This window comes from Thamnophis elegans, chromosome Z, assembly GCF_009769535.1.
Source record: "Thamnophis elegans isolate rThaEle1 chromosome Z, rThaEle1.pri, whole genome shotgun sequence".
Lineage (NCBI taxonomy): Eukaryota > Metazoa > Chordata > Lepidosauria > Squamata > Colubridae > Thamnophis > Thamnophis elegans.
Window position 1 is genome coordinate 118,552,294 of NC_045558.1, and position 27,869 is coordinate 118,580,162.

Consider the following 27,869-nt stretch of genomic DNA (forward strand, 5'->3'; position numbering starts at 1 on the left):
ATAATAATAGCGTTGGAAGGGGGGCTTGGAGGTCTTCTAGTCCAATCCCCAGCTCTGGCAGTAAACCCTATATCATTTCAGACAAAGGGATGTCCAGTCTCTTCTTAAAAACCTCCAGTTATTAAGTACCCACAACTTTGAAGGCACACTGTTTTACCGGTTTTGTTCTCACTGTTAAGAAGTTTATCTTTCCAGGTTGCTTCTCTCCTTGATTAGTTTCCATTCATTGCTTATTGCCCTGCCTTCTGGCGCTTTGGAAGATAAGTTGATTCCCTATTATTTGTGGCAGTCCCTCAAATACTGGAATACTGCTGTCATGTCACCCTAGAAATGGAGCATGAAGTGCTCCAGATGGATCCAGGGCCAGTTAGATGGTACAGAAGCCAACGCATACAGAAGTCAATTGTTTTGACCAAGAGCTAGTAAAAGTTGGTCATGCTACAAAATAATTATTCTATTTTCGGTGGGAAAATTGTAAAAAGGAAAAAAAAGGGGGGGAGGGGAAGGGATAATTATTTTCCAAAAGGGCATAGTAGTCTTTACATCTAGGAAATGGAATTTGCAACAGTGCAATCTTTCATCCTTGCCTGACACATTTCAGAAACAAAACAACAACAAAAATCATAATATTAATGGAAAAAGAAGCCCAACTATCCAAATTTTCTTTTGCCCAGCTATTAAAGTTACATAGCTGGTAAAAGATAAAGGATGCGGGACAGAAAGTTTCCTTCTTTATTTCATGTGTGTTGTTTTGTCTTTCTTCTGGATCTTCAAGACAGGGGACCTCGAGTAAGGTAAATTAGTATACAAGAAAACGAACGGTCCAAAGACACTGAGATGGACGGCGGTTGCAACCTGCATCTCCCATGTCCTGAGATAACATCCTGTACTGGATACCCTCAGGTTGACGCAAAGGTTTAGGTTTAGGTTTAGGTAGTTTATTTATATGCCGCCCTTTTCCCTGGGGGGGACTCAGGGCGGCTCACAATTCGGAAGGGAGGACAAACAGATTAAACACATAAGACAGTACATCATTAAAAGCACAACATTCATACAATTCGGGTGGGTTGAGGTCTTTAGCCCCAGGCCTGTCGGGACAGCCAGGTTTTAAGAGCTATGCGGAAGGTCTGGAGGGTGGTGAGGGTACGAATCTCCATGGGGAGATCGTTCCATAGGGTGCTTATTTGGGAGGCAACTGGACTTTCTTGCCTTCAAAAGAAAAAAAAACAGATAGTCCAGTTGCCTTCTGAACATGCACATTTGCTTTGAGACAACCATGATCTATTCTAGATTACTGAATCTCTACAGACCATCAGGTTGGACTTAAATGAAACCTGCAGGGTCATGGGAGTTGTAGTTTTAAGCTTCTGAAGCTAATATCCCCACCCATCGGAACAAACCACGTGAGGAAGCTCCGCGAAACGTCGGTCGCGGGCCGTAACGTCACCACGCACGCCGACGTCCTCCCTTTCACCGCCCTCGCGCTCACCGCTTCCGGGGGACAACCGGAAGGAAGGAGTCTGGTAGCTGAGACTGGGGAGAGGAAGGGAAGAGTCAGCGGGCGCCATTTTGGGAAGCGCTAGGGCTCCTCTGCTCCGTACTCGAGCTGACGAAATCTGCGGGGCTGCTTCGGACTGTGGCGCCAGGACGTGGCCTTCTTTTGCCACAGGGGGCGAGGCGGCCGGGGCTTTGAGCGGGTGGCCCGTCGCTCCTTCCGTTAGGCTGAGGGCCGGAGGAGGAAGAAGTGGGGAGTGGGGGGGCGAGGGCAGTGAGACTGCCGGAGTAAGTGCCGCGCGGGGGAAAAGGCCGAGGGCAGCTCGTGCAGGGGGTGCCTGTGGTATGCAGGCACCGAGCGAGTAATTTCTGGTGGGAGTCTTTTTTTCGGGGCGCTGAGAGGGGGTAGCAGGGAAGGGTGGGCGGCAGTGGAGAGTTGTGGGTGAAGCTTTTGGGCCCCGAGGGTGGGGGAATCTTAGCCTTTAATGCCTCAGACAGCGGGGAGAGTATGTTACACTACAGAAGGGCCTCAGGTGTGATGTAATTACAAACGGGGGGGGGGAAGCACAAAGAATATAAAACCCAGGGGGGGGGGGACGCGGGGTGATACTACATAGCATCTCGCTTTGTTGGAAGAAGCTGGAAGAGGGGGTCCCTTGACTTACTAGTTGAGAAATCTGAAGTTCCTGAGGCTCTTGAGCGCTTGGCTTGCCCTATGATTAAAAGGGGCATCAGGAGGTGTGCTATACAGGTGTACCCACGATCTTGAGATGTGCCTGTTCCCTGGTTAATTTCCTTTCTTTGGCCTCTACTTGTGGAAGAAGAAGAAGGAAGAAAAGACACCTTGCCAGGCTGTGGATTTGCAACCATTCCATACCTACAGTTGCTTTCTTCCACAAATTAGATTATGGCTGCCAATATAGGGGACCAGCATTCTTCAGAATGGTGATTGCACACTTTTATTTTAATTTCAGCTTGTGATGAAGGGGAGAATTAAGATTTGGGTACGGCTGAGCTGATTTAAAACATGTCTACTAGCAAAGCCTTATAACTTGGCATTGTTTATGTGAAGTGATGTACTGTTTTTTAAGTGGGTGTTTGTTTTTAAAAGCACATTATCCTCTTTCCATGTTGTAATTAAAGATAGGCAACAAGTCTAGATGTTGATGGACCAACTCCCACCTGCTGTAGTGGCTGCTGGGACAGCAACATCTTTTGAAATACAAATTATTCACTTCTGAATTGAAAGATACTAGGTATTGGATTTTTCTTCTTTATCTCTAAAGTGAGGATTCCAACCTACAACTGATAATATCACAGTCAAACTTAAAACTGAGGGAGAGGGAAGAAAAGCAACTGCATCTGTTTGTACTTATGGGACGGCAAGGCTACTAAATTGTGACATGTTGACTTTTTTGATAGGAACTCCTACGAAATTCTCAAGGGTAAGAGGTTTGAGGTAAAAGGAATAATCATTGCAGTATCTTTAGTAAATGCAGTGAATTTTGTTACACTAATCAGGAATGATTAGTCTTTGGGTTTCAATTTAGCTCTTTTTTTAAAAAGAGTTTTGCTTCCAGACTTGTTTATAAGGTTTTTTGAGAAAAAAATTAGTGTAATTTTTTTCAAATTTTTCAGATCATCTCATTTCTGTAAGCAATTTGGATTTGCTTTTTTATTGTTATCTAACCTTATATTTTAGTTACTGCTAACCTATAGAGTTGATCTAACTTTTCTAGAGGTTAACTGCGTTGTGCATGTTAAAAGATAAAGAATTTCTATTCAATAATATAAACATGTTCCCTGAAGATAACTCTTTTTTGTTTCTGTTATAAAACACTATAAAACATGGGTGTCAAACTTGTGATGACACGTCATCAACATGACGTATCACAACTTTTTCCCCCCTCGCTAAACCAGTGATGGGCGTGGCAAGCGTGTGGTGCATTCAGATTGCGAGTTTGACACCCCTGCTTTAAAACTAATGCACTTCCTTGGATTTGGGTTAGACAATGTGGATTTTTAAATAAGTAAATAATTAAAGTTAGATAAAATATTTTAGGACTTTATAAATTAGATATTGGAAATAACAGACCATATAAAGTAAAACAAAATCTCATCAATAAAGATTTGTAATTACAACAGCTTTCTGAGTTAATGTAGTCTTAGCTAAAGATGTTCATATCTTCAAAGAGAGTGATTTCCTGAGAATTATCTGATTTTGAGTTTTTTGACAAGGAATGGAAACAATGTATTTGTATTAATTTAAAAAGCAGTATTTTGTAACAAAATTCAAAGCAAAACCACTTTCTTAAACTTGATTCAAGTTGAAATTAACATTCTGCTTATGACATCATAATGCTGATGATATCACAAGCTTATAGGTCTTGCATAGTTGACCATCAAGATATCATGGTAGAAGGATAGGTTAAATAACTCTTTTAGCCATCAGATGTGGGTGAGTATTGGTTTTGGCTCATTCATTACTTGATAAAAATCTATTCTTGGGCAAATAATATTGAAATTTTGTTGTCATTTTGTCTTAGTAAAATGCATGATTATTGATAATTTTATTTTTCTACTTTTTTGTGATATATAGGCAGCTTTAATTTGTTCTTATTTTTATTGTGAGCTGTCCTGAGAATTTGATTGTAAGGCAGCTAAGCATTAAGCTAATTCTCTTAACTCCTTACTCCTATCACCAGAACATAATAAGAGGGCAGGCTCTCAACATAGATATAAAAAGAACCTTTTTCAGATTCTTAATATTAAATGTGAAACTAATTTTTGTAGCATTGCCACATATATGAATAAAAATTCTAATTCTTAAAAAACAAAATCCAGTATCTTGTGCCACCTGACAGACTTACCATAACATATGTTGTAAAGGGGGCGAATTGTGAAACTAAAAAAAAGTATGCCTTGGTATTAGTTGAGCAAAACTGCTTATGCTTGCCAGTTGGAGTGACTAAACACATTTTGCTAATGGGAGAAGTCAAATTTCTTAGTGCATAATACTAAACAGCACAGAAGGCACTTCATTCTTGCTGGCAGGAAAAGCATGTTGCTCATTTAAGATGAGGTTAAAATCCCAGAATTCTGGATCGGTGGAATATGCAACTGGTTGTGTTCTAGAAATAATCTAAAAGTACTAGGTACTTTGTCTCATTTAAAAAAATATTTTTTTCTGACGTACCTGAGAATGCATCATAAAAATGAAGTAAACAGGAATATACTGTAATGTCATTTTTCACAAAGTTTTTGAGTCACAAGTGGGCAGTGTCTGGCCTTCCAATAGCAGACAGTATGATGACTGATACTGGGAGTTTCAGTGTAATATCCTAGTGCCTAATGTAGGAAAAGAGTAATGACAGCTTGGGTAAAAAAGTTTACATAGGTAATCTTCAACTTACAACTACAAAATTTCTATTGCTAAGCAAGATCATTGTTAAGTGAACATTGCTCCATTTTAAAACTTTTCTTGTGACAGTTGTTAAATGAATCACTGCAGTTGTTGATCTAGTAATGAGGATGTTAAGTGAATCTGGCTTCCTCGTGGATTCTGCTTCTCAGAAGATCACAAAAGGTGATCACATGATCCCATAATAAATACATGCGGGTTGCTAAGGGCTCAATTTTTGATCATGTGACCACAGGGAAACTGAAATGGTCGTAAATATAGAAAAACAGTGATAAATCACTTTTTTCCTTGCCGTTTAACTTTAAATAGTCACTAAATGAATGGTTGTAAGTCAAGTACCTGTAATGTATACACTTACTTATGAAAACTTTCATTGTGACTAGAATTGATAATTGAACTGTCAGAAATTTATTAATCTGAAAGCTGGTTTCACAATTAATTAATTTGAAGTATACTATATGGAGAACAAAGTAAAGAGGTTATAAATGTTAAATATTTTGAATGCAAATAGATGGGCAGATAATAGTCTACATAGATGTATGAGCTTGTTAATCTTATTTCAAGGTGGAATTAGGAACTGACATAAAAAATGGAAGTAAAACATAGATTCTGGATTGACAGATATAATTGAGTTGGCATTATATATTGGCTAAGGTCCATGAGCAGAGAAGCATAACATCTTTGGTAATTTTTACTCTTGTAATCATGTGAAGCTAATGAAACAGAATCTCTTCCTGCATCACTTTTTTTCTCGACCTGGTTTGAAACTATTCTTTAGCAACTCTAAAGTCATAATAGCTGGTGTTTATGTAGATGGATTTTCTGTGATGACTCAGGAACTGAAAAACAATGCTCAATTAGACTGAATCTGAGTTCAAATTAAATTTACTAGCTGTTCTTGTTCAAACTCTTGGGCAGTGAGTTCTGAAAAACTGAAGACAAACACATCTGAAAGTTGAAGATCCTATGTGGTTTCAATGATAATGGGAATAAAAGTCTTAGCAAATTTCTTTTTTCTTTTTCATCTATTTTATCTTCTATTTTATAGGGTTTCACAATACAACTTGGGTACTGCAAGCACCAGAGAAAACGGGATGGAAGGCCCAATGCATGAGAACCCCGAATGGGAGAAGGCTCGGCAAGCACTGGCTAATATTAGCAAGGCCAATGCTGCAGCTGCTTCTGGCAACAGTAAAGGGGCAACCAATGGCCAAGCTAACGCACAGGTAAGAGGGAGCCATTGATTCTTTAAATGCGCTTGCGTTACTGTTTGTGTCTTAAATTTATAATTTGAAAACATAAAATTGTTTGAATCAGCCTTGGTCATTTAAACTGGGATTTATTGATAACCTAGAATTTCAGAATCAATAAGAAACCAAATTCTGTTCAAAATCTGTATTCTGAGGAAAGTCTTTAAGTGGGGAATCTGGAAATGAATGAAGTTAATGCCAGTATTCTATTGATGTATCTCTTGGAGATGATGGAACACACTGTTTTTTTAATTGGGGACTATGTAAAAAGAGGAGAACTTCTGTATTCTGAAACGGCTTTAGAATCTGCATTTTGGGGATTTTAAAGCACTGGTCTGCCACAGGATCTGCCATTCTGAAATCAATCAGAGGAAAAGGTTTGAACTTGTTACACAAGTTCTCTTATTTTCACTTTATAGTAGTGGGTGGAAGCATTTTGATCAGTTCATGACACACTTCTATTTTTACAGTACTCAGCACAGCAAGGGGAATCCCTGCAGCAGCAACAGCAATACTACCAGTGGTATCAACAATACAATTATCTCTACCCTTATAATTACTATTATCCTATGGTAAGTAATAGCATTTGGCTTTGGCTAACTTTATAAGGTCCCTTTAGAATGTCTTAAACTAGGATGCTGGGGAGGGATTCAAGTCTTGTAAAAGTAGAATACAAGTAGTCCTCAACTTATAACAGTTTGTTTAATGATTGTTTGAAGTTACAACGGCACTGACCATTTTTCACACTAATGACCATTGCAGCATCCCCAAGATCATGTGATTTATATTCTAATGCTTGAGAACTGGTTCATATTTATCACTGTTGCAGTGTACCAGGGAAATGTGATCACCTTTTGTGACCTTCTGACAAGCAAAGTCAGTGGGAAAGCCAGATTCACTTAACAGTGATGTTACTAATTTAACAACTGCAGCGATTCACTTAACAAATGTGGCAAGAAAAGGTCCTAAATGGGGCAAAACTCGCTTAACAAATTTCTCACCTAGCAACATAAATTTTGGGCTCAGTTGTCATAAGTCGAGGACTACCTGTGTACTACTGTAGAATAAATGAGGCAAGGCATCTCTACATTTTTAATAGAACAATCCCAAAGTGGTCATATAATGTGATGAAAGCAAATAGATCCTCCTTGGCACTTATTTGTGTGCCAAAATGTTGCATTTGTTCCCGAAGGCTGAGGATGAGGGGAAAAAAACCAATCCCTGGTTAGCAGAATCAACAGCCCTTTATTGAGCATCAGATATGATTTATATAGTTTCTTAGTTTCTCAGTTCTCACCTACTTTAAGTGTTATTTCATTATTGGTTAACAAATCTCCAAAGTACAGTAATTGGTTAGTAATTACATCATTGGTGTTCATGGGAATATGCATGTTTTCACACACAATGAAAGAATCAAATGTTATACATTCAAAGCAGCAAATATTACAGGTTATACATTGTTTCATCCTGTGTCCTTGTACATGCTTGGGAACACGGCAAGCAAAGAATTGCTGAAGTTTGCAATTACATGTAAGGGCAGTTCCAAAAACCATCCAGATGAGCATTTTAATAACCCTACATTTCCTCGCTTTTTGTTTTTAATGACGAAAAAAGAGATTTTTCAAGAGCACGCATTTGAATAGTTTAGGATTTGCAGGATGGATCCCAAAGAATGGGAACACCAAAAAAAGATACCAGAATGGCAACAAGTCTATTAGCAAATGTTTATTCAGAAATCGACCCTGAGTATATTGGGGGGGGGGGGGGAGTCCTGCTGGGTAAGCCCAAATCGCAAGAATATCACTTCATGGAATGAACCTTTTCCTTCCTCCCCCACCCCTTGGAATACAGGCACACAATGGGGAATACACATTGGGAGGAATGCACTAGTTCCTGCTGTTTCCTAGAGAGAGAACTAGGGGGCAAATTCTTGGGTAGGTAACTGATTCAGGTCTTGCCAATTTCAGGCAGCCTTGCAGTGGGGGCAAAGGGTTCTAAGAATCAATTAAGTCACAGAGCAGAAGTTACAGGACTGTACTGTACATATATGAGACAAATGCAGAAGTTTCATAAAGGTGGTACAAAGAGAGGCCGGGATTTCAGAAATATCAGAAATTCACTAAATGGAATCCAGGCAAGAAACCCAATTAGCTTCTGCTTTTATACAAAAATTATATATTGCATATTGTGTATAGTATCCCTTCACTGATCTGAATCCATAATTTACCTTCCCAGCAAAATGTTTACTCTGGATATGGTTCTGGGCAATATGGTGTTTCAGGGTCTTATTCCCCAACAACCCAACAGCCACCAGTTCCTGGGCAGCATCAAGGGAGTATGAGCCAGGTAATATATTTCACTTTATTTAAATACTGCTTTTCTTCTATTTTAAGAAATAGAAGAAATCCCCTATTTATGGACGGAGTGGGGTAAGGCTATACTGTAAATACACAAATCCAATCACAAAAGGTTCAAAATTCATCTCAGAAATTCTCAGTACTACCTTATTAAGAAGAGATAGCCAAGTAGTGAGATGATTAGATTTTTCTGGTACTTTCCTAAAGGTTTCTGGCTGTAATACTAGCTGTGTGAGAGCAATTGATGAGCAGATTTTCTGGTTGTAATGCCATCTTGGTGCATGCAATTGATGAGCACAGACAATTGTATACTGTACAATATGCGAATATAATTTGCCTTCTCAATTCTGTTGCTTCAGCAGCATCTGACGATGGTGCAATAGTTAATGAAGTCTAATGGAAGATAATAACATATAAAAGCAAGCTTGTGAATCCAGAAGCTAAACAAAGCAATGCAATACGAATAGCACTTAGACTTATATATCACCCCAATAGTGCGCCAATAGCACTTTATAGCACTCTGGGCAGTTTAAAATGTCGGTATGTTGCCTCTAACAATCATTTACTGACCTCAGAAGGATGGAAAGCTGAGTCAACCTTGAGTCTATTGGAATCAAAGTCCAGGCTGTGAGCAGAATTAACCTGCAATACTGCATTCTAATCCTGTGTCGCCAGTTTGGTTTCTCATTTCTTGCACTAATGGCAGAGAGCAGACACTTTGGAATTATGAAAAATGAGGACCAGTTTGGTCAAGAGGTTAAGGTGCTGGCTTGAAAACCAGGAGATAGAGTTCTAGTACAACGTCGGGCACGAAAGCTGATTAAGCCACCTTGGGCCTCTCTCAGTACAATCTCGGTGGTTGTGAATAAAATAGATGATTTGCTACCTTGAGCTGTTTATAAAAATAATAAAAGCAGGACTTTAAAATAATCTTTGGTTTTGGAGAAAGAAGTAAACTCTTTGAGTAAACACGTGGAAGAGTTTGTGATCCTCAGGGCATTGTACTGTATTTCTCTCGTCCCCAGCCATTGTATCTGATAGATGGGGGTTTTAGTGTTAACAGTACAGAAGTTCATCTTTATATCAACTTACATGAAAGAGAGAGGGGTTAAATTAGCTCCCCAACTCCACCGTAAGCTCTCTGCTTTTAACTGTTTTTAAAAATGGGACTGGCAGAGGTAATAATGGCACAAATCTCCTTTCTCTAGCCTCCAGTCCCAGGCATGGAAGACGGAGGGATGTCGTACTCAAGCCAGTCTCAGCAAATGCAAATCTCTAACCCGCCACAGTCCCCTATGCAGCATTCCAACCACCCTTCACAGCATAGCAACCAACCCATGGGCCCTGGGGGACAGCAGCAGCAGCAGCAGCAGCAGCAGGGTGGTCCTGCTGGAGGGTTGCACTCCTCTCAGTCAAACCAGTCAAGTGCCTCCTATAACCAGCAGCAGCAGCAGCAGCAGCAACAGCAGCATTCTTACCAGGAAGCAGCCAAGCCCAAGAAAGGACAGCAGCTGTGGAATCGCATGAAACGTGAGCTTCCGGGAGTAGAGGTGGAGGGGCCTGGATAGGCCTTCAGAAAAGGAAGGCAAAGCATTTTCAGGGACTTTGTTACTTGGAAGGGGAGTTGTCAGTAGCTGGAGGAAGCATTATTTCCGGCTTCTGGTGTTATGCCATTCTGTTTGACATAGTTGAAACTGGCATTTGCTTTAATGAAATAATTTCTGCTTTGAGATTTATTAGCATACAGGGAGATGGGAAGAGAGAATGCCTCTGAAATGCTTAGCTTCCTGTGTCATACTCAAAAAGGAGTTTTCATTCATTTGTTGGATTGAGCCTATAGAAAGAGTTGCCAAGCCATTTTTAACAAATGTAGCTCACCTGTCAAATCGAGAATGTTCTCTAATGCAGAATAAATAATACCCATCTTTTAAAGAATTACTGACTCTTCGAGAAGGGATATTAAACCACATTTGATTCACATCATGTTTTTGGTATGGATTAAAAGAGTAATTGTTGGCAGTGTGCATACACAGTCCCCCCTCATTTCTGTTGGACAGTGGTGCAAAAGGTTCTATCTACTTTACTGAACTTAGAAATCTTATTTGGGCTTTGGGAAACGGGCATCATGATTGGGGCTTCCCTGCTGCTGACATTTTAGTCCCCTGAGGATATAGTGGATATCCTGCAAGACATAAATAGCCTTATGCGTCTTAGTATATCTCCAAGAATATGTTGTCAAATTCAAGCAGCAAAATGCCAGATTCAAAAATCATGATTTTTTTTTATTGTTAGCTCAGCATTAAGAACGGGAATAGAGAAAAGCTGATGAATAAATTGATAAAGGAGGATATAATTGAATAGGAGTTTGGTATGAATTTATGCATTTCAGTGGGCAAGTGGAAAACCTTTCATTCATGTGAGAAGCTCTCTGGATTCAGGCCATTTTGTTGGTGCTAAGACTAGGTTCTTGCCTTTGTAGCAAGAGTTTTAGCAAGAGTTATGCATGGCTTAAAATGAAAATGGTACCTTCTATCATCCTTTAATGTTTTTGAAAATAGACAAAAGTGCTCTTGGTACTGTCATAGGGGCATTTGTAAATGCATACAGCTGCTTCCTCACATATGCTGTTCCCAATTTTGGGAGTATTGAAATCCGTTAAAATAATCTTCGGTGCCTCTGCTTCTCTTCAGGGGAAGATTATCTGTAAATTTAGAGAGGCAGAAATAGGCTATAGTCTGGAAAGAATTTTTTTTTAAATTATGCATGCATATACACACCTATGGATTCTCTTTATTTTTATAAACAGAAGCGCCTGGTTCTGGTGGTCTAAAATTCAATCTTCCAAAACGTCCTTTTGTAGTAACAAATCAGAACTTCGGCTCTGGGGAGCAGCAGCAACAGCAGCAGCAGCAGCAGCAGCAGCAGCAGCAGCAACATCCAAACTTTGCCTCCCAGCAGAATTCAGAGAAACGTCACAATCACAGGTTTGCACCTTTCCTATTTTCTCATTTGTTTTATTTATTTTGCAGCCCAAATGACCCAGGTAACTCCATGCAGTTTACATCTTGGGGTTTAAGCAATATTAAAATCAGGATAGAGGGCCAAAATTGATAATAATTTGGTGTGGGAATGTCCTAAAAACTTTCCTCCCTTCTTGTTTCTTTGTCTTTGAATAAAGAGTTTATCGTGCTTTAGTAAAATGAAAGAATTCAGATGAAGCACTGGGCAAATCCCAGACTTGGGGGAAAATTCTATTTGGGAAGCAATCGCTGTTTCTCATTCCTAGAGCTTTTAGAGTCTGAATAATATAAATATAATGTAAATAAAATATATCGGATTCTGCTCATTGGAAATTTATTTAAAAGTGCGCTAGGGATTGCTGCATCACAATCCGAACTTGTGCCAGCCAAGTGGTTAGGGGAAGCCTCAAAATACTGGTGCTTTTTCTTTGGGTTATCATAGTATGTTAGCATATAACCCATCCTTGGGTCATCTTAGCTGGGTGATTTTCGGGCATATTTTGCGTGAAATATATTTTACACAAAGTGTGGTGCTTCAGTTATGATGGAAGTTGCTATGGAAATTATGTGTTCTCGTTGAGGGATATTAGGAAGTACAGCCTTTTCCAGTGTTTTATGGAGTGTAAGGGTCATAGTTGATACCACCAGGTGATCCATCGAGTAATTCTCAACATACGACCATAGCGAAGCTCAGAATTTCCTTCGTAAGTCACGATGGTTGTAAGTTGGAGGCATCCACATGACTGACACTTTTTACTTTTATGCAGTGCTTGTGAAGTGAATGTAGTGCTCAAAAAAGCTACTCAGTGTATTCCCTGTGAACAGTTTTGCTGGAAAACCAGCAAATGACATTGTAAACCGTGGTCACTTTGAACCCTGCAACCAGCCATAAGAGTGAGCCGTTTGCCAAACACTCAGATTATAGTGATGTGGCTGGGATTCTGCTGTCGGAATTCCATACTTAGGTTGCTCCTTTTGGGCATCTGTTGTAATTCTGAATGGTCACTTAGCAGCTAGCTAAGTGAAAAGTACAAGTATGGAATAAAGCCATGTGTGGTTGCTGTGTGGATGTTTGAAAATTGTATAAGAGCATCCCTCACATCCAGGGGAATGATTGTGATAATGTGGCAGTAGCCTTTTGAAGGATGCCTCTTTCTCATTAGATAGGTTGTGATGCACTGGAAGGGAAGGAGTAATGTCAAGAGGACAGAAGCAGGAAAATCAGTGCTGCCATGCCCGCATGTTTGGATGCTAAGAGTCAGGGTTCATGGCAATTGTGTTTGTTGGTTAAGAAATACAGGGAGTCCTCGACTTACAACCATTTGTGTAGTGACCAGAGTTACAGCAATACTGAAAAAAGTGACTTCTGACCACTTTTCACACTTCTGACTCTTTCAGCATCCCCCATAGTCATGTGATCAAAAACAGCCACTTGGCAACTGTAATGGTTGCATGATCCCGGGGTCATGTGATTACTTTTTCTGATCTTCAGACAAGCAAAGTTAATGGGGAAGCCAGATTTGCTTAACAACCACCTTTCTAACGTAACAACTACAGTGATTCGCTTAACAACTGTGGCAAGAAAGGTAGTAAAATTAAGGAAACAATTAACAACTGTCTTACTTGGCAATAGAAATTTTGGGCTCAATAGAGGTCCTGGGTCAGGGATTACCGGTAATACCTTGTAAGGCCCTAGGAGAGTTATTTAGATTGGTGGTTGAATCTCAGCCAATTTGCTTATGACTTGTCATGTGACAATATAACCAGGAACAATTGGGCCAATGAGAAAGTATGCAAATGTTTAAAAGTGGAGCATACGGTACTGTGCTTAAAAAATGAGATGGAATAGAACAAGCTGCATACTTGAGATAGTTAAGCTTTCATTCATGATTTGCAAACTGTTTAGTTTCTTTTCAACTAATCTTAACCATTTCTAAAGTATGGATTGCAGTTAAATAAACATATTAGTAGAACCTTGCTATTTTAATGTTTTCTTTTTCCATATAGTTCTTCCACAGGTAAGCCTGAAGATTGGCCACAGGACATGAAAGAGTATGTCCAGCGCTGCTTCACAGCTTGTGAGTCAGAGGAGGACAAAGACCGCACAGAGAAGCTGCTTAAAGAGGTCCTTCAGGCCAGGCTACAGGATGGCACTGCCTATACCATTGATTGGAGCAGGGAACCATTGCCTGGGTGCGTAGCTTTGCAGGCAGAGGGTGACACGGGATTTGGAGAGCATTTGATCTTTTTATTGGTGCATAAATTAAGCCAAATTAGCTCAGTGCTTTGTATGCATGTCCCTCCTGATAGTATTATTTTAAGACAAGAAGAGGCAAAAAGATAGTGATCACCAAGAGAGCGATAAAGATGGTCACTTATTGGAGAGTTTAATAAAGGTAGTCCTCCACGTATGACCATGATTGAGCTCTGATTTATGGTCAGAAGTTGTGCCAGTCATTAAGTGGGTCAAAACGTAACTGACTTTTATTTATTTCAACAAATACGTTGTCCAAAATGAGCATTTTTGCCAGAAACGAAGATTTCTATTTTTTTTAAGGATTTTCCTTAAGAGGCAAATAAGGCTACTAGACTTGATTGCATCTAGTCGAGTTAGGTCACAAATATGTTCCACTTTTTTAGCTGGTGTGTGTTTTAGAGTTGAGCGTGCATATAATGAATGCATGATCTAATTGCCATGGTGAGCAGCTTGCTCATTTCCTAAGATTCAGCAGATCTGTTATTCCTTCTACAGCTTGGGCCGAGACAACTTGGCTGAAAGCCCCAAGAAAAAACAGCAGCGCTGGGAAGTGTCTTCTCTGCACCCACCACGTGCCTCTGTGCAGTCAAGTCTTGCTCAACAGCAGCAGAGGAGTGGTGGGGGCAATTCTCAGCCCCAGCGAGGGGGAGGTAGCGGAGGAGCTGGGACTGGTCGGATTCGTGGGAATGCCTTCCCCACCAAATTTGGAAACCGCAATGTTTTCATGAAGGAAAACAGCTCATCCTCAAGTGTTGATTCACGTTCTAGGTCACGGTCATCATCCCGATCTCCCAGTCGCCACTTCCGAAGAAGGTAAACAATGGAGGTCAAAGAATAGAATATATTTGTAACCATTATCTTGGATCGTGCAGTTCCATTGGTTCTGTGTTGGAGCTATCACTTCATTCCCTGCATATGTGTTCCCAGCTACGGTGATTATAATGCCACCTGATAAATGAAGGCAAAATATATGTGTCCCAGAATAACTTTGCAGAATCCAATCTGAGTTGGTTACCAGCACCAGAGATTTATCATATTTTCCGGACTATAAGATACACATTAGCTTTAGAGGAGGAAAACAAGAAAAAAAAATTGCTTCCGCGGCCTGTTTGTTTGAACAGGCAGTGGTGATAGGCAGCAGCAATCCCCGCTGCCTAGAATAGCTGATTGGCACTGCACCCACCCCATCCCCAGGCAATATTAGTTCTTTAAGACACACAGACACAACCACCCACTTTTTTTTTTAGGGTGGGGGGGAGTGCATCTTATTGTCTGAAAAATACGGTAAGTCTTGGAAGCTTTCGGATTTGTGAAACTGGAGCTCATCCTCAGGGAACTTACTAAACCTCTGGTCCTAGTGACCAACTTCACCTGTTTGGTAAGGACATGCCTATTAAACTAGAGTAGAATCTTCTGTTGTTGTTTTTTAAAAAGTTACAAACCAAGACTACAAGTAGTCCTCAACTGACAAGCACAATTGAGCCCAAAATTAATTGCTAAGTACAAAATTGGTTAAGTGAGTTTTGTGCCATTTTACCGACTTTTCTTGCCACATTTGTGAAGTGAAATGTTGCAGTTATTAAATTAGTAACAGTTGTTGCAAAAGGAGATCTCCTGAGTCTGGAAAGCAGCTGTGGTAAATGGTTGTCAAATGTCTGAATTTTGATTGTGTGACCATGGGGATGCTGCAACGGTCATAGGAGTGAAAAGGTCATAACTCACTTTTTGCAGTGCCTTTGTAACTTCAAATGATCACTAAACAAACTGTTGTTAAGTTGAGGACTATCTTTTGTGGAAACTGGTTCCTTTACAGCACCAATAATACTGTTCGTTTTATTGAGCTTTTTTTGCAAGGGGGGGGAGGCTTATTGCAACAACACCAGGCCTTGAGTTTAACATAACAGCCAAAGGTAAATATTTTCTTCATCTTTATATAGCGATTCAGATTCTGACAGCTCCTATTCTGGAAATGAGTGTCGCCTGGGTGGCCGGCGGAATGCTCAGAAAAACCGAGGGCGGGGAGGCCACATGGATAGAGGACGGATGAGAGCACAGCGAGGAAAAAGGCAAGTTGCATGGGGAGAGGGCCTTCCTTTGATGTGATTGCTGGTTGCTAATAGGGAATTTGGAAATAGAACTTGTAAGAGTGATTGTAAGAATTTTTTAGTTTTTGTCTGGCCCTCAGAGGAAGCAGCAATCAGCAGTGCTGTATCCAGGACTGTTACGCATAAAGTCCTTGGCACATGCTACTCTGCAAGAGCCTTAGGGAATTTGGACAATTCAAGTGTGAAGCCCAGCCCAGAGTTAATCCAGTTTTATTATTGTTTCCCACTGACGTGTGCGATTATTTGTATAGCAGATGTGGTTTTTCTTTGAGGTACCATAAATTTCTTCAGAAGTTTCAGTTTTGGCTCTACAGATATATACTGAGCAGCTGTGATGGCTCAGTGGTCAGAATGCAGTATTGGAGGCTGACTCTGCCCACAACCAGGAGTTCAATCTTGACCAGCTCAAGGTTGACTCATCCTTCCATCCTTCAAAGGTCGGTAAAATGAAGACCCAGATTGTTGGGGGCAATACGCTGACTCTGTAAACCACTCAGAGCGGGCTGTAAAGATCTATGGAGAGGTATAATAAGTGTATTGCTTAAATGTGCTCTTAAAAAGTCATTTCTGGTTTTGATTGGCTTGGGACTTCTCCAGCTTCTCTATACATTTCTGGTCTCGTTTTTTTAGATTGCAGATAACAAATCATTTTCTTAGAGACCTCATAAGTTCCTCCTACCTTCTTGGCATAATTTTCAGTTTTCTAGCTCATTGCATTTCTTGATATGGTTCCTTTGCTTGTAGCTTTTTGACTCCATCTCTGCCCATTTTTTTCTATATCCTGTGGTATTGTCCTACATCCATTCATGCTTTGAAGTGCTTATGTTATGTTTCAATTGTAATCCGTGAACAGAGATATTAAAGCAGTAATAATCATGCAGATCTATGATTACAGTAATTGGTGTAAAAACATTTGCACGAGCACTTGTAAGTATTTCATGGGAGATTACATAAGGGTCTTACTAACTCATCCAGTTCATCTCTCTCTCTCTCTGTCCATCTAGACATGATCAAGGTCCTCCCAAGCGAAATCGGAAACGCAACACTATGGATTATGAAGACCCTGAAAAGGAGTTCAAGAAGGAACGGAGGGCAGCACGCTTCCAGCACGGAGCTCATCCGAAAAAGCTGCGTCTCGAACCTCTTATCTTACAGATCAATGCTCTGGACCCTCTTGGCTCTGATGGCCTTGACTGGAATGAGTTGAAAATTGTAGGCACCTGCCAAGACATCACAAAGCATTACCTGCGCCTCACCTGTGCTCCAGACCCCTCCACTGTCCGGCCTCTCTCAGTGAGTAACCACCAAGGGGAAAGCAAAAAGAGCCTGGCTAGTACATGTAGTTCTCGACTTAACAACCACAGTTGAGCCCAAAATTTATGTTGCTAAGTGAGAAATTTGTTAAGTGAGTTTTGCCCCTTTTTACAACTTTTCTTGCCAGATTTATTAAGTGAATCACTGCAGTTTTAAATTAGCAACGCCATTGTTAAGGGAATCTGACTTTCCCATGAACTTTGCTTGTCAGAAAGTCACAAAAGGGGACCACATGACCCCGGGACCCTGCATCCGTCATAAATATGAACCAGTTGCCAAGTGTCTGAATGTAAATCACATGACCATGAGGCGGCCGCTATGGTCATAAGTGTGAAAAAAGATCATAGCTCACTTTTTTCAGTGTCATCGTAACTTTGAACATCACTAAACTAACAGTTGTAAGTTGAGGACTATATGTTTTTGCTTCTATTTCTGCTTTCTATTTCGACCTGTCCTTTATTCTAGGGGTCCCCAATCCCCTGGCTGTGGCATGGCTGTCTGGAGCTGGGCCACACAAGTGGCGGGCAAGTGTGCATGCACGTAATTCCATTTATGTGATCAGCAGGTGAATGCACATGTGTGTGAAGCTCCATTTGTGGGAGCGGTGGGTGCCCTGCTGCTTGCTTAAATGGAGCTATACATATTCACTCACTACTTGCACGGAACCAATCCCTCTCTCCCTCTGCCACCACTGGTCTGGAAAGCTGGAAAGGTCGGGGGACCGCTGCTTTATACAGTTCTGGGTTGGTTTCAAGGAAATAAGCTCTCATAGGATGTGAAAAAGTCTAAGAAAGGAAGAGGAGGAGGAAGAAGAAGCAGATTTGCCCAGTCAGATGTACAATAATTGAGATAGTGAACTAAGACAGGATGAAGTGGTACCGCTTCATCCTGTCTTAGTACACTATCTCAATTCTTGTACACCTGACTGGGCAAATCTGCTTCTTCCTCCTCTTCCTTTATATATCCCTTTACTCCTATTATAGTTATAACAAGCATACACTCTGCTCTTATACAGAATTGCTTTGTCCAGTATTCATCTTTTAAAGTTAGGTGGATGGGCAATCACCTCCCAACTTGGTCTGCTGAATTGCAGACTGACTTTAAAAATATTAATAATAATAATAGGCAGGAAATGACAAACTGGGTGTGTTCTTTTGGGGTGGGAGGATGGAGAACTGTTAAATATAAGTTCTGTTAATCATGTTGAATATTCCCTGGACAGAAAGTGCAGGCTAATCCAGTAGATCAATTATGCCATCCTGCAGTCTTGGCAATGTCATCATTCCTCCATCAGCAGTTATGACTGTACAAAATATTTCATTTGTCCTTTTTTTTTTTTTAAGGCTCTGTTTTCTGGGCTATGTCCAGTTTTATCCAGAGCTGTTTTAGAAGTCATTTAATGTTTGTCAGATATCTTTAAACTGCTTCCCGCTTTTCCCCCAGGTGCTTAAAAAATCCTTATCCGCAGTAAAATCCCACTGGAAAGAGAAGCAAGATTATGCCTATGCTTGCGAGCAGATGAAATCCATCCGCCAGGACCTTACAGTAAGCCAGTTCAGGCGTTGGTGGGGACAGAAAGTCATGGTCACAATTTGCATGCTAAGCTATAATTTTTGACCATGATTAGACTTAACCATTGTTAAGTCACATGTGGCCACTTCATGCTGGCTATCACCATGATAGTTAGGCCAAAATGTATCTTAATATATTTGGTTGCTAGTTGTCATTTTGTAGGTGGAGAAGTTAGAGGAACTTCAGCTACTTTAGAATAAGAATTGGGTTTTTAAATTGGAGCAGAGCTTTATACACTAATTTATACACTAATTGGAGTAATCTTTGATAGAAGCAAAATTTGACAACCTGGAACAATCCCTGTGTCGTCGTCCCCCCACCCTTCTTTTTTTTAAAAAAAGGTCAGAAAATGTCTTGACAGTAATTTTTTAAATCGGAGGTTTTCAAGTTTTTGCATGCCATAGAATTTTTTTTTACCAGATTTAAAACATTGCTGAATTGCTGAATCCAGAAGCTGAATGCATTCTAAATTTTGATGTACACATGCTTAATGACATATCTGAGTTTAATGCCATGAAAGGAGAATGAGCTACAAACACTGTATTTTTTAATGTTAGAATGATCCCTGGTTCTTTATGAACCATGGTGGCGCAGTGGTTAGAATGTAGTACTGCAGGCTACTTCTGCTCATCACCGGCTGCCCAGCAGTTTGGCAGTTCAATTCTCACCAGGCTCAAGGTTGACTCAGCCAGGCTCAAGGTTGACTCAGCCAGGCTCAAGGCTGACTCAGCCTTCTACTCTGTAAACGATTTAGTGAAGGCTGTAAAGCACTATGTAAGCGGAATATAAGTGCTATTGCTATTTACCTGATAGCTAGTTTAGTTAAATATAGCCAATTGTAAATAGATTATCATCTATATGACATTAGTGGGGCAGTAATTTAAAACTTACTCCGTTCACCTACACCATTGCCAACTGTTGCCTTCTATTGCGAAGGTTAAGTAGATTTTAGAAATAAGAGTTGGAATATCCCCTGGAAGTAAAAGATATCCACAGTCTGCCCTTAATGTACATCTGAATGGGGATCATCAAAGGGGTTTTCCTCGAGCTACAATTGTGATGGAGCCTTGCTCATTAAGAGTCCTAAGTTGTGATGGTTATAAAGTGGATCACCCATATGACAGGCTCAATTTTACAGTTGATTGTGGTACTCATTAAGTGAATCTCTATAGTGGTAGCCATTAAGTGAATGTCTATTCCAATTCCTTTCTTCTGCTGTATGTAGAAATTTCAAGTCACGCAAGCTAATATATGAATTCTTGGCAATCTCTCTCTTGGCTCTGTTTAGGTTCAAGGAATCCGTGCAGAATTCACTGTGGAAGTATATGAAACCCATGCCAGGATAGCTCTGGAAAAGGTAGGACCTACCTAGTATAATCTTCTAATAAGATAATGCTCCATGGATCCAGATTTCACTCCATTTTTATCAATTGCTATCTTTCCCCTATTTAACTTCTTATTCACATAAATATTATATAGCTATACCCTTTGGAAGAAAGAATGTAGTAGCATGCAAAATGTTCTCATTTGAATCATTTTGAAATTGAAACACCCTGTTTTGAATTTGAAATTATTTAACCCCACAAACTGGATAAATATATTGAAGTAGTCATCTTATATTATGTGGTACTTCCACACAGTGTAAATCTGATCTAGAAGGAGCCAATTCCCTCTTTGTTTTTAGTTTAGATTTTAGGAAATCTATTTTCTTGGGCAAATTTTGAAAATACACTTTTAATTTCCTATTTCCAAAATAGGAAAATGACTAGAGGGATAACTTGGAAGTCCTATTCAACAACTTTATCTCCCTGCCTTTTTTTTTTAACCATGTACACTTTCCTATCCCCAAAATATTTGGGCAATTCATATTCTTTAAGGATTGTAGAAAATATTTGATTTTTCTTTATGGTGAATGTGTTCCTCTTGGATCAAGGGAGTATAGATATAGTGTAATATTAGATAAACGTGACATAAAGATTGCAGCCCCTTCTACGTTTGGCAGAGCATAAAAAGTATACATTTTATCTTTTTATGTTTTACTCATAACTACATGGTAATACAAGAGAACTAATTGGTCTAGCTCAGATTTTGATTGAATTATTGATTATATAAAGGTAATCCTCAACTAAGACCTCAGTTGACCCCAAAATTTGTCTTAAGTGAAACATTAAGTTAATTTTGCCCCATTTTATGACATTTCTTGCCACAGTTGTTAACTGAATCATTGCAATTGTTAAGTTAGTGATATAGTTGTTAAGTGAACCTGGCTTCCCCGTGTCAAAAAACCTCAAAATGTGATCACATGATCCCAGGTCACGGCAGTTGTAAGTTGCCAAGCCTCTTGAGTTTTTTATCATGTGATTATGAGGATGCCACAACAGTTGTAACTGAAAAACAGTCATCATTTTTTGCAGTGCCATTGTAATTCCGAACAGTCACTAAATGAATTGTTGTAAGTTGAGGACTACCTGTACCATTAGCTCTTAGTTCATAGTGGCTCAGTGGCTAAGATGCCGAGCTTGTCAATCAAAAAGGTCGACAGTTCAAATCCCTAATGCGGCGTAATGCAGTGAGCTCCCATTACTTGTCCCAGCTTTGGCCAATCTAGCAGTTTGAAAGGACATAAAAATGCAAGTAGAAAAAAAGGAACCACCTTTGGTGGGAAAGTAACAGCGTTCGGTGCATCTTTGGTGTTTAGTCATGCTGGCCACATGACCATGGAGACATCTTCGGACAAAGCTGGCTCTTTGGCTTTGAAATGGAAATGAGTACCACCCCCTAGAGTCGGGAACAATTAGCACATATGTACAAGGGGAGCCTTTACCTTTAGTGTTAGCAAGGAGAATAGGCAGGATCTAAAATTCCTGTTGGAAAACATTAGGTTAAAAGTTGTAGAAACCTTTCCCCTCTTGTCCATTCCAAGGTAAGTCAGTCCACAGGTGTGAAGTTGTGGTGAAAACTTATGCGGAGAAAGCAATAAGAAGATGTTCTTAGAAGTTGTTCTTAGGCAATAAGATAAGTTGTTCTCAGGAACCCAGACAAAACAGATGGCCCCAGGTTCATCCCTCCCACCCACCCACCCCCATTCCCAGGAAGATACATCGAAGGAAAGACCAGAACTAGGGAACATCATAAAATATCACCGCCTGCCCCTCCCTCCCGCCAAAATGGCAGCATTCCTATAGGGATCTATGGGGACCTGATACTATCATTGAGTCCTAGCTGGTGATAGTCCTCTTTTTTCTTTCTAACTTTCCAGAAAGCTCAGACTTGCTCAATTTGAGATTGTACTCTAACAAAATTTCTGATGTGAGACACCTTAAATTTTTTTCCGTAATGATGATTTATCTTTTCCAGGGTGATCATGAGGAGTTCAACCAGTGCCAGACACAGTTGAAGTCTCTTTATGCTGAGAATCTTCCAGGAAATGTTGGAGAATTCACTGCTTATCGTATTCTCTATTACATTTTTACCAAGAACTCTGGAGGTGCGTAGTGGGCCTGTTGGGAGATAGACTTTTGAGGGTAGTCTTTGAATTTACTTCAACATCTGGGAATCCTTCCTGTTGTGAAGAATTTCTGACATACACTCTTAATAAATCTTTTGGCCAGGTTGTGATCTTTGCCTGTTTAACCCAAGCAGTTGTACAGATTCTCCCAGACTCCATATCTCTTCCTCAAAACATTTTTCCCGTAATAGCTGGTATCAGTCATTTTAGGAGACTTAAAATTAAATTGTTAAGCAGTCATTAAGCAAGATATCACCTGATCTCAATTTTCAACCTTCCCTGCTGGCTTCCCCATTTATTTTTCTTTTTTGAAGCTGACTGGGAAGGTTGCAAATGATGATCATGTGACTCTGGAATGACAAACTGCAACTGTCATAAAGGTGAGTCAGTTGCAAAGCATTCCGGTCATGATCATGTAACCACAGTGATGCTTTGCATGTGCAAAGACTAGTCATAATTTGCCCCCCCCCCCCCCCCGATACTATCATAACTTTGAATAGTTGCTAAATGAGTGGTCATAAGTTGGAGAATACCTGTAAGTGAGAAATGGGTTATTTCATGAGACTTTTGGGGTGACTTGCCTTTCTCTCTCCTGTAGACATCACAACTGAGCTGGCATACCTGACAAAGGAGTTGAAAACGGACCCTTGTGTGGCACATGCCCTTGCCTTGCGAGCTGCCTGGGCCCTCTCCAATTACCACCGTTTCTTCTGTCTGTACCGCCAAGCCCCTTGCATGTCTGGCTACCTCATTGACAAGTTTGCTGAACGAGAGAGGAAAACGGCCCTCAAAGCCATGATCAAAACGTATGTGAAGCTGAACCTGTCCTCGGGTTGAAATGGGAGGGGAATGCCACACACCTGCACACTCCTTTCCCACTTCCACTCCACCTTTGTTGCAATGTCTGGTAAGGGGGCAGAATAGTGTCCAGTAGTAAAAAGTGGGTCAAATGGTGTACTCTTTCCAGCAACTTCAAGAAAGGTGTCTATGCCCTGGGCAGGTAAGTACAGTAGCTGCGGCCTAGTTAGGCAAGTATTTAGGATGTTTAATTATAAACTGGATTGGCTGTCTCTCATTACCAGGTCGCTAGAACTTTGTTAGTTCGCTTGGATAGAAAACATTTTTTTTTTTGCAGAAATCTTTGACTCTGAAATGTGAATCTAGAAAACAATGTTCATTTAAGAAATGGCTGCAGTTTAGGGGATGAGCTAGAAACTGGCAGGTTGTGGGTTCTAGTCCTCCTTTAGGAATGGCAGGTGATTGGAAAGTCTCTTGGCCCACATCCCCTCACAGGTTTGTGCTTGTGGGGAGAATAGGAGGTGGGAGCATTGCATACGCTGGCTTGAGTTTCACAAATAAAGGTGAGATATAAATCAAATAGTAAAATAAGCCACTAGACAAAGGAAAGTCAAACTGGAAATACAGGGTTGTGGGAAGAATCAGAGTAGATCCCAGATTGCCTTTGTGGTTTATACTTTGCTCTTTCATTTTATGCTTTAAATATTCATCCTGGTTCTCTCGCAGTCTTCAATTAGGAGGCAATATCTCCATTTGTAGCTCTCCTTTTTGTTTTTTTCCAGTCCCACATTTTGGGTAGATAAAATAGGGAGACAGCGAGATGAGGTGATTTACTGATGATTGACCCTGCTGTAGAGATGATCCCCGGTGATTGAATCAAGGTAGCTTTGGTGCAGAAAGAAACTGTAGCATGGGAGCAAGAAGTGGCCAGGGCATAGGAGCAAAATGTTTGGTGAATGATAAAAAGATAAAATCTGTTATTTTGTATGCTTGTCTCTGGTAGTGAATAATTAGTGAACAGGGAGGCAGGAAGAATTGAATTTGCTCTAAATAATAAGTGTTAATTGCTCACATAGTATTCTTCCATACACTGTCCTGCTTTCCAAAAAATTAGTCTTGGCCACCAACAAGAATGCCATAGAAAGTGATGTCTGTTGCAGGGTTATTTTTCTACAATGGAGGCACAACTTTTATTTATTTTCTATATTGCTGTCCCTATTGTCTTGAAGAGACATCATCGTTTCCTTTTTCTGAGTCTCCTGCTCTCTAATGATGAGCAAGGGTCCCTTTCAACCCCTCACAATGCTTCTTTTGATTTGGTTGGCTAACCTATTATTTTTAAAAAGCACATCACACTGTATTACACTGGCACCATGATCAGCAAACATACCAAGAAAACAAATCTCGGCAAACTACCTTTAAAAAAAAAAGGTATCTACTAGACATTGTATACCAGTTTCCATTCTCGAGCATCCCAATCGGTTCATCTTGAGTTGTTGTAAAGAGTACTTCTCCCCCCCTCCCCATTCATGTTTCAGAACCACTCCAATAGGCAGAAGGCAGTTTAAACTCAATATCTCTCATTTTTGTGAGATGTGGCAGTGGTGGAGATACTCAAAGCCTCTGAGTAGTTCCATTTCTCCCCTTTTCAACGTAAGAAAACACCTGAACTCTTACCAGAAGTATGTCTGGTCCAGCCCTTTTCCCTCAGTGACCAACCAATATTTGGCAAGCCCGCAAGCAGCATATAATATACAGGTCCATCCTTCCATAAGTATGTCCTCCCTGCTGAAATTCCGAGGTTAGTTGAAATACTGGAGTGAAAAAACTTGAAAGACGGGTTGACTTTGTTTCCACCTATTGCCAGGGTAAACTAAAGGTAAAGAGCCACACACCAGCAGGATGTGCTGCTTGTCAGTTTCTCATATGCTACCCTTTCCCATTCACCAGTGTCTTTTTTTATCTCCCTCAGTTTCCGCCCGGTGCTTCCGGTCTCCTACGTTGTGTCAGAGCTGGCCTTCGAGAGCGAGGAGGAGTGCCAAGCTTTCCTTGCAGCTCTGTCCCTTGTGTACACTAGTCCAGACGCCACCAAGATTGACTGCAAGCAGAGCTTGGCGGTCCTGGCCAATTTCTGAAAGCAGAAAAACAAAAACCCACTGCCCTGTTCTAGCCTGTTTTTAACATGTACATATATAGATATATATATATGTCTGTGTTTGTGCGTGTATATATGTATATAAAATCAGATAACAGTTGGCCGCTGTGGGCAAGCTGGGACTTGCTCTGCTGCTTCGCCCGCTGTCCACAACACACTTGGATAGAAGAGGGTAAGATCCACGGACATCAGATGGCATCTGAGATCACCGGAAGCAGAAGAGCAGAGAGTTCGGTCTAAGGAGTCTTGGGGGTTTGCCAGCAACAGGGAAAGGAGATTTCAGGGAAGAATAGTTCTGCACCATTTACAATCATCTGTTCCTCCCCGCCCCCTTCCTCTCATGTCAAGATCCATGAGTTGCTAGAGCCCCTGTCTCTCTTCCCCCGTAGTCCGAAATTGCCAGGATAAAAAGTTGGAAATCTGTGGATTAATTGTGGGAGATGATGGAAATTGCTGCCCTGGGTGTTGCCATCTCTTCATTGTCCTAAGGATTCAGAAAGCTAGAAGATCTTCTCCCTAAGCCACAGAGCAAGCCCTCTTAATTTATTTTTAATTATTATTTTTTGGTAAAAGTCTCACCAGGCGCTGTTTTATTCCACTTGGCAGATCTGAAAAAGGCACCGGTACATGAGCGCATATGGCTAGATGTGAATATATGTGAAATATGGTTTTGTACAGAAGCTACAAGTTGTAAATAATACTAGGCAAATTCTTTGTTTCTTAAGAGAAAAAAAATCCCATGTTTTTCTACTTTTATAATGATGAATTTAACCGTTTCCTCTGAAGATGAAAAATTCAGGTTTTGCGTGCACATTTTGTGTTCTTTATTATGCTCCTCAAAAACTAACACTGTCTCAGTTTTTTCCTCTTCCGAGCTACGGCCTGGCTATGAAAAAGCTTGAGAGATGCCACCTCTCCGGTCGAACACAAAAACAGCCTGAGGGGGAAAGAGCAAAGCAAAATCTGTCTTCACATATTTCCTACCAGTTCAAAGACTTTTTTCCTACGCAAAGGAGAATGTGAGAGACTTCTTTGTTAACAAAACCCCACAAGGATGTCGCCACGACAAACAAAGCAAATCCAGAGAAGGCATGGTGCGCAGCTGTGAATCAGATCAACAAACAAGATGATCTTCACAGTCTCCTCTTCTATTGTGTTCTGGAGTTGTCATGCTAAGTTTTTTTAATTTATTTTTTTCTCCCTCTGTCCTCAGTCCTTTACAGGTAAACTTTAAAATGCACCACCCATTTTCACTTTTCTCTCGTCACATTATTTCAGTTTTGTTTTGAAAGATTGTCCAATAATTTTTTCTGTTGTTTTCTTTCTCCCACCCTCTCCCCCACTCTTAGTCTCTTTAGCTTCTCATAATCCCTTCTTCCCCTCTGTTCTCCTCTGCTCTAACACCTCTTTCTTTTTGTTTTTGAACATGTGTAATTTTGGGATATTTTGGCTTGGGCTGGATTTTTCAAAGATTCCTTTTTCCTTTTCAGAAACCTGAATTTTCTTCCATTTGATTAAAAGTCAGTTTTTTAAAACAGCAGCATCTGCTTCCGCGTGGTGGTGTTCAAAGTCTAACAGAGATCAGAGGCAGCAGTGACTCTTAAGATTCTGAAGGGTGACCGTTGTCTATTTCTGCTTATACAAGTGGTCCTTGACTTACGACTGGTTGACTAGCAACCAGTCATGGTTATGATAAATCTACTTGGGAGCTTCTTATGACCAGATTAGAAATTTTGATGCCCCTCAAGGTCACATGACTAAACTTTGGGTGCTCAGAAGCTGGACCATAATTATAGTTGTTTGCAGCATTCCAGTTTACAGGTGAAACTTGAAAAATTAGAATCTTCTGCAAAAGTTCATTTATTTCAGTAATGCAACTTAAAGGTGAAACTAATATATGAAATAAGACTCATTACATGCAAAGAAGTTAGTTCACGCAGTGATTTGTCATAATTGTAATGATTATGGCTTACAGCTCATGAAAACCCCAAATCCACCATCTTAGGAAATTAGAATATTACATGCAATCAATAAAACAAGGATTGTACATAGAACAATATCGGACCCCTGAAAAGTATAAGCTTGCATATGTACTCCGTACTTGGTTTGGGCCCCTTTTGCAGCAATTACTGCCTCAATGCGGCGTGGCATGGAAGCTATCAGCCTGTGGTACTGCTGAGGTGTTAAGGAAGACCAGGATGCTTCAATAGCGGCCTTCAGCTCTTCTGCATTGCTTGGTCTCATGCCTCTCATCTTTCTCTTGGCAATGCCCCACAGATTCTCTATGGGGTTCAGGACAGGCAAGTTTGCTGGCCAATCAAGCACAGTAATCCCAGTCATTGAACCAGGTTTTGGTGCTTTTGGCAGTGTGGGCGGCTGGAAAATGAAGTCAGCATCCCCATAAAGCTTGTCTGTGGAAGGAAGCATGAAGTGCTCCAAAATCTGGTAAACGGCTGCGTTGACCCTGAACTTAATGAAGCACAGTGGTCCAAAGTCTTTTCTGATGAGAGCAACTTTTGCCAAAAGCATCAAAACCTGGTTCAATGACCGTGGGATTACTGTGCTTGATTGGCTTCTTCATTCTTCCTCCATAGTCTGGGTCCTTGGTTTCCAAATGA

At 40.5% G+C, this 27,869-nt stretch overlaps 1 protein-coding gene across 3 annotated transcripts; it reads left to right on the plus strand.

Moving 5' to 3' along the window:
• The first annotated feature begins 1,508 nt into the window (after window positions 1-1,508).
• Window positions 1,509-26,791, plus strand: LENG8 (leukocyte receptor cluster member 8). Of its 3 annotated transcripts, XM_032234735.1 has the most exons (15): window positions 1,509-2,439; window positions 5,964-6,141; window positions 6,636-6,737; window positions 8,401-8,511; window positions 9,731-10,052; window positions 11,329-11,506; window positions 13,550-13,735; window positions 14,295-14,612; window positions 15,737-15,865; window positions 16,909-17,197; window positions 18,662-18,763; window positions 20,079-20,147; window positions 22,148-22,277; window positions 22,897-23,104; window positions 25,069-26,791. In XM_032234735.1, exons 1-15 carry the CDS (start codon window positions 2,402-2,404, stop codon window positions 25,229-25,231), a joined length of 2,523 nt encoding a protein of 840 aa, XP_032090626.1. In that variant the 5' UTR covers window positions 1,509-2,401; the 3' UTR covers window positions 25,232-26,791. The 3 variants fall into 3 exon arrangements, with proteins under 3 accessions (XP_032090626.1, XP_032090625.1, XP_032090627.1); XM_032234734.1 differs by lacking the exon at window positions 1,509-2,439 and having other exon boundaries at window positions 5,021-6,141; XM_032234736.1 differs by lacking the exon at window positions 1,509-2,439 and having other exon boundaries at window positions 5,021-6,141; window positions 11,383-11,506.
• Window positions 26,792-27,869: the final 1,078 nt, after the last annotated feature.